The sequence below is a fragment of the Gavia stellata genome, chromosome 4 (genome assembly GCF_030936135.1).
Source record: "Gavia stellata isolate bGavSte3 chromosome 4, bGavSte3.hap2, whole genome shotgun sequence".
Lineage (NCBI taxonomy): Eukaryota > Metazoa > Chordata > Aves > Gaviiformes > Gaviidae > Gavia > Gavia stellata.
Genome location: NC_082597.1, coordinates 84,298,761 through 84,305,407, shown reverse-complemented (window position 1 = coordinate 84,305,407; position 6,647 = coordinate 84,298,761). Strand labels below are relative to the sequence as shown.

At 49.2% G+C, this 6,647-nt stretch overlaps 1 protein-coding gene across 1 annotated transcript in view; it reads left to right on the top strand.

Moving 5' to 3' along the window:
• Positions 1 to 1,951: 1,951 nt before the first annotated feature.
• The window catches only part of LOC104257245 (alpha-2-macroglobulin-like protein 1), a 37,837-nt gene continuing 33,141 nt past the window's right edge, over positions 1,952 to 6,647 (top strand). Inside the window, 7 exon segments of the mRNA XM_059816732.1 lie at positions 1,952 to 2,019; positions 2,614 to 2,797; positions 4,054 to 4,098; positions 4,438 to 4,582; positions 5,244 to 5,296; positions 5,618 to 5,638; positions 6,182 to 6,341. Of these exon segments, the coding sequence (XP_059672715.1) occupies positions 1,952 to 2,019; positions 2,614 to 2,797; positions 4,054 to 4,098; positions 4,438 to 4,582; positions 5,244 to 5,296; positions 5,618 to 5,638; positions 6,182 to 6,341 (676 nt within the window).

The following is a 6,647-nucleotide window of genomic DNA, read 5'->3' as shown; positions in this document are numbered from 1 at the left end:
TTGCAGGTCAAATCCCTCCACGGAAAACTTAGCCTCTCCTCTGTCCCCCCTTTGCCCCTGCTGCTGCTGTCTTCCTTCTTCCCGCTTCCCTTCATCCAGAGCTGAAGGATTACACAGCTCCTGCCCTGACAGGGTGCCTGTTTCTCTCTTGGCTTCGAAACCAAGGTGGAAATCACGTTGCGCATGGCTGGGGCTGGGATGTGGGCGGGTGAAGGGGTGGAGACAGTGTTTATTGCCTACACACCAAAGGCACTTGCCTAGAGGCTTTGTAAGGCTTGTTGATATTTCTCTGGGAGGCGTCTTGCTCTGCCTTATGCAGCACAGCTGATGGCAGCAGGAGTGTTCAGTCACTGTATTTGTTACAGGGGCTCAATTTTTATACAGGTGTCTTCACTGGGTTTTCATCAGAAACATCCTGGGACAAATTCATTCTTTGTGATGTCAGTGGATTTTGCTTCAGGGTTCTTCTTCTGTAGAACTTCTTTTTTATGTGTTATTTACCTCTTACTGAAATTTCACTCCTGCCTTGCAGCCTGCAGCCAGCCCAGCCCAGGGCTTCACACACAGCTCTGCCAGTGCCCCCGCTCCTCCCTGGGAGAAGGGAAGAACATTAGTTTGTTATTATCTTTTTATTGTCTATCTGTCCCCATTTAACTTCAGAGGCAGCCAACTTGATGACCATTCAGAGATGCAGAGCCATGGGGAGGGTTTCTGAAATCAGACAGAACTTGGATTGCTTTTTGTCCCACTAGTTTAAGCTTGAACTCAAAACCCTGTTGATTTCGGAGAATCAAATACGCTCCCAGATCAGTGACATACAGTGCTTTAAACCTGCAGATTATCTGCAATGTCAGTGCTGGGTTAAAGGCTAGTGTGTTCCTGTTACATCGGACTGTGCACTAAGAGGGTGGATGCTAAGCGCACATATGGGGACTGAGCCAAAGTAAATCCAGGGGATTGCTTCAGCTGGGAGCAAAGAGTGGGTGGATGGCAAATTCACTCTATATTTTGCACCCTTGGTTATGCTCTGCAGAAACACAGCTGGGGCCAGGGCAGGATGAGGACATCCACCTTCAAATGAGGTTGTAACTAGAGGGCAAATACATGCAAGCCCTGTTGACTTCCCTGCTGCCACCCAGGAAAAGGAAATAGAAGGTGACAGTGCCTGAGAAGAGTCTGGAGGAGAAACGTGGTGGTGTCAGTGTAGAACTACCTCATGGCTGGAGGAAGCTGGCAGAAAACTGGACGTCTGGCTTGGGGGGATGTAAAGCAGAGATTTGCTAAAATATCTGCGTACTTAAAATGTCTTGCTTTATTTGGAAAGGCCTTACAGCGGAGCTATGAGGGGAGCTGGCAGAAACAGCCCTGGAGAAGGTTCTGTACCCAGGAGGATCAGACACGGCTAGGATGGACGGGTGGACAGCGGTAGCGATGGAGGTGAATTGCAAGGCTTTTACTCTGAGCTCTGATTAAATACTGGATGGGAGGAGGCTCACTAATGATTCACAGAGAGAGTACTGAGGATGCTTTTAGAAGCTGAGGACAGGAGCTGGTGTGCAGCTTTGGCTCTCATCATATGCTAGAGCCAGGATCCAGACCAGCCACAGCTGAGATGAGTGTTTCTCTTAAGTCCCCTTCAGCCTGGGTTAGAGGTGACCCACCCCACATCTCCCCCCCAGCGCTCTGGCACCCCATGGCCTGGAATGCCATCTGGATGTAGATGTGGGTGGAGAACTGTGCTGTGTGGCCTTTACTCTGCTGTTGGGGGACGCAAGTAAATATTAGCTAATGTCATTAGCCTGGAAGAGATACTCTCTCCATATATCAACTCCCCCACTCTTTGGACTTTAGGAGCATCTGAGGGGGGTATTTAGGATCGATCCAGCCCATCAGTACAGGCAATTCTTTCCTCCTGTGTGGATCTTGTCAGCTCTCTGTCCCAGCCCAAGCAATGGGAGCACCAGTGCTCCTCTTAGCCCTGACCCTATTCCCGGTCACAGCTGCAGCGAGCCTGGAACCGTGAGAATATCTCCTTTCGATTTCGGGGTGCTTGGTGGAAGGGACTGTCATTGAAGGGTGGTGCTGAGGTGCTGCACTGTTTAGCGTCACAGAGCTGAACGGTGGGGACCCTGTTCTCAGGGAGGCTGAGCAGAAGCAGCTCCTACTGCGTCCCGTTGGAGCGCTGGGTGTCAAGCACCGCTGCAGGTGAAGCCCCTCGTGTTTGCTTGTGCAGGCGCAAAGCTACAGAAGCCATCCTGTTCATCCTGTGCTGGTGGGGGTGAAATCTGGAGTGAGGACTGAAGCCTTATGCCTCAGCCACCGGGTCTTCGGCTCCATTCCTCACACAGCCTTGCCCTGTGAGCTTGCGATTGGAGTTCCGTACGCTGGGCAGCTGTGTCCTGGCTGGTGGCAAGATGGTGACAGATATATACCAGGAGCCCTCTGGTTCCACACTGGGCATGTTGCTTCTTTCTGGTCTGGAAAGGGAGCTGCACTATAGTCACTTCACTGCAGGCCTCCAGACATTTCTGACCCCTGGTCTACCTCTTCATGAAAGCAGCAAAGATGGATTCTGGCCTGAATTGTTTTTGAACATCTCCTGCTCTCTTCTAGTCACTATATGGTGGTGTTCCCTGCTGTCATTCACCACTCCCAAGAGGAGAAGCTCTGCATTCACCTCTGCTCCCTGCCTGAGGCCGTCCACGTGGCTGTCACCTTGCAGGTGACAACCCAGAATCACACACTGGTGGAACAGGAGGTGGAGAAGCCAGGGACCTTTCGGTGTGTCACCTTCCAGGTAAGTGCAGCTGTGGCTGCTGATTTGGCAGTGAATGCACTCACTTTCACTTCAGACAGGAGCCCAGCACGTCTCTGGGCACACTGTTCTTTGCCTTGCCATAGGTTGCAAGCAGGTTCAGTGTATTTCCCTACCAGTGCCAGGCAAAATACAGCAATGTCCCGGAGCCTAGGGAATCTTTCCTGTGTAGATAAAAACCTGTTGTTTTGATCTGTATCAGTCCACTTCATCCTACTTAAAGCCTGTTAGAAAACATTGACTTTCAGTTTACTCAGTGTTTAGTCCCTAAAAATGCTTGTATATCACAGTGCAAGTCAATGCATAGGGAATATCTTCTTTTCATCCTTGCTTCCTCAGAAGCCTGGCCCTCCAGCTCCAAGAGGAGCGTTCTGCTCTAAAGCTGTATCCATACTGCAAAGTGTAGTTGCAGCCTGTATAGACATTGAGCTTGCTTTCATTTAGCTTTGATGGGTGGTGATGGCGCTGAACCCACAATGAACTGAATTTCACCTAGGTGGTCTGGGTATTTCTTGGGTGGCTTCAGTTCCTGTCAGTGCAACTTTGCTCTTGTTAGTCTAACTAGACACACCGAGGCTGGGTCATGACTACAGGGCCTTCAGTTACGTTTCTGGAGAGCCACGGAGACATGTCTGGTTCTGAAGCTCTACGAACTGCCCCTGTCTTCCTCAGCACGGTACTAAGTCGCTGTGCCTGTGCCCTGATTGCCCTGCAGATTCAGCAGAACTCAAGGAGGGGCTATAGTCACTTCTGGTTCTTGCGTCAAGACGACAATGAATAACTAAGTGTTTGGTGCCAGCCCTTAGGGTAGAGCGAGTCCTGGCTCTGGAAAGCCAAGGAAGTCTGCCATTAGCAAAAAGAACCTTTCTTCTGGTGAGCTTGGTCTTCCTGATACTAAGATGTCCTGTTTTTGCCGGGTCGGTATCTCATCTCCCCTTACTGTCGTGGTCATCTCTAGATCTGACTTCCCTATGGTTTTTCTTGGTTTCATAAAAATCTCATGTTTATGTGAAGTGGGAGAATGACATGTCAGTTGGTTCGCTTTTAGATTCGTGAACAAGAGACAGGCGGTGACTGCTTTTTCTCCCTATAATGACAAGCAGGTTAGAGACATACAGTGGAATTTTGACTCTGAAGTTCAGGGATTTTTTTAACAGTGAGATGATGTCTCACATCTGGGATAAGATGCAAAGTCTCTGACGAATTTGTTTTCCATTTCCTTGTATCAATCAACCTAGGTGCCAGAGTTCATTCCCAGGGAAAGAGATGATTCCACGTCACATGTAAGACATCTCTCTTGGCTGCCTCTCCTTTTACAAACTAGAGGGCTTTGGCCTCTCCTGTGTCTGAGCCATGTTAATGTTGGAGATGCAGGGTGGGAAAGATAGTAAAGGGGAGAAAGAAATGTGGAAAGGGGCAAACATGAGAAGGAGAAAGGCAGAGAGAAGAAAATGAGGAAGCTGGGGAGCACAGAGAAGACTATGACCAGGGAAAGAAGAGAGCTGGATCAAAGGAGGGGAAGGGAGGAGAGGGAAGTTGGAGATTTTGTTCAGGCAGGTGCCTCTGTTTCTCCTTCAAGCTACTTGTAGTCTCAGGCAGTTTATTTTTTTTTAACCTGACAGCCAGAGTAGGTGGTTTTCCTGCATGTCCTGATCCACAGCGGGGACAATGTGCTCTTTGAGGGTCGCAAGAAGGTTCTGGTGAAGCCCCAGAAGAATGTAATTCTGGTAGAGACAGACAAGGGCTTATACAAACCTGGAGAAACAGGTAAGGCAAGAAGATGGCATATGGAAATGGGGAGGGAAGAGTCAAGGTAGCAGCCACGTCTTGGGGGGAAGATTTCACCAAGGGCAGCAAGCTAAGCTTTTTGGAGATGGAAGAGAGCAGAGCTCTATTATCAGACGTTTCCAGGAACAGTATGAGTCAGGATGTTCCCCTCCGGGCTGCGCTGCACCAAATGTCCAGCCTGCTGCTCCTCGGTGTTGTTTTGGTGAAGTAACTCTAGTGAGACCTAAAAGGAAAGTCAGGACTCTCCAAGACACTGGACAATCTCTTGTTTTTGGAAAACCATTGATTACATCTGAGTAAATCCTAGAGTGACAGTTCTAAGCTGTAGAAATACAGAGAGTTACTCCACAGCCTTCACAATATGAACAAACTGCAGACAGACCAACCCACTGTTTAACACATCATTGTAATCTTTCCCGGTAAAGGCAGTGAGTTTCTTCAGCCTGCAGCTGCATGTAAACCTTCCAGACAAAGTCCTCTGGGATGGGAGATGCTGGGGAGGGCTGTTTGGGGAAAGACCTGAATACCTCTGAAGTAAGCAGAGAGACATGAATACTGGGGCACAGAAAGGCAGAAGCAGATTTATACAAGGACATGGTGCAGCCAGAATGCTTTACTATCCTTTTTGTTATATCTCCAGTGAAATTTCGAATTCTGAACCTCGACGAAGACCTTAAGGTCATTAAAAATGAGGTGAGTACCATGTTCTGCTTTTCTAGAAGGAGGAGCCTCCCGCATGAGGCACATTGAGAGGCTCATGAAAGAGACATCTCCCTTTATGCCTGTTAAACCATGAGAACAAATGATCTTTGAAGGGAAACCACTCATCCACTGGTCCCTTGGAGAAAGACTGCACTGTAAGATAGCACAGAGGGAGGAGACCTAGTGTGGGGTCTGGATGGGGCAGAACTCTCTGGTCAGGGGCCCAGGTCAGTCAGTGTTATTAATACTGGTTCACATGGGTGCTGTTTTGCTCTGTACAAAACTGAGCTTGTGTTTTTCTTGTTTTTACAGTATTCCCAGATATGGCTGCAGGTAAGTGACAAAGAACTGAACAAAGGTAGATGTCAGTCTCTTCTACTGTCCCCTTTCACTCCTGGACAGAGTTATGCCAAAAATGTAATCTCCTAAGGTTACGGTTATGGTTCAGGTTCAGCTGGTCTTTTCTACCTGGTCAGCCTGGGTTCTTCATTCAAACCGGCATCTCTGTGAGGTGCCACATAGCTGAGCTAGAGGCGGGGTGGTAATGAACCTTTGCCCAACACCTTGTCTGCACAGAGCACAAAGCACAAGGCCAAGTGCTCAGTAGATGCAGCACAGCTGCTTCTCTTTCCCACGGTGTTATGGTGTTACCACTTCCCAGTGGCTTTACTGTTCTTGGCAGCCTTTGCAATTCAAAAGTTCAGTAAAAAGATACTGGAGGGAGGAGAAGGAATCTTGCCTGGTGATCTGGCATCCTCTCTACAGGGGCAAGGGTAAGCCCTCATGGTGCCTTCTTGTGCCTGAGTATGGCTGGGCCCACCAGGTACCCATGCTCCAAGTATGACTTGGTGGCTCTGCATGTCCTTTCCCAAAAAGGATCCTGAATATAACCGTATTGCTGAGTGGCTGAATGTAAAGTCAAGACATGGCATTGCGGATCTGTCCTTCCCCCTGGCCTCTGAAGCACCCCTTGGGGAGTATACCATCTCAGTGCAACAAGACATGGCTCAAAAAACCTTCAGTGTTGATGAATATGGTGAGACGTGGACAACAGAGGTGAGGGAAAAGCAGTGTGGGTAGCTGGAGAAGAGAGCAGGACGATGTGGCGACGTTCATCAGACCTTTTGCCCTGGGAGAACAGCGGACTGGGGACAGGGACAGATGGGTCTGTGTGCACATCTCATGCTGGGCTGGAGGTTCTGCAGCTGCATAGGGTACGAGGTCTGACGTCTTGTTCTAGCTGCGGCTGGGCCCTGTGATGAGCACTTTCTGCTGCTCATTGTCACTCATTGTCACCCTCTTCTAAGCTAAATTTACTGCCCACTCCAGCCAGCTGTCATAA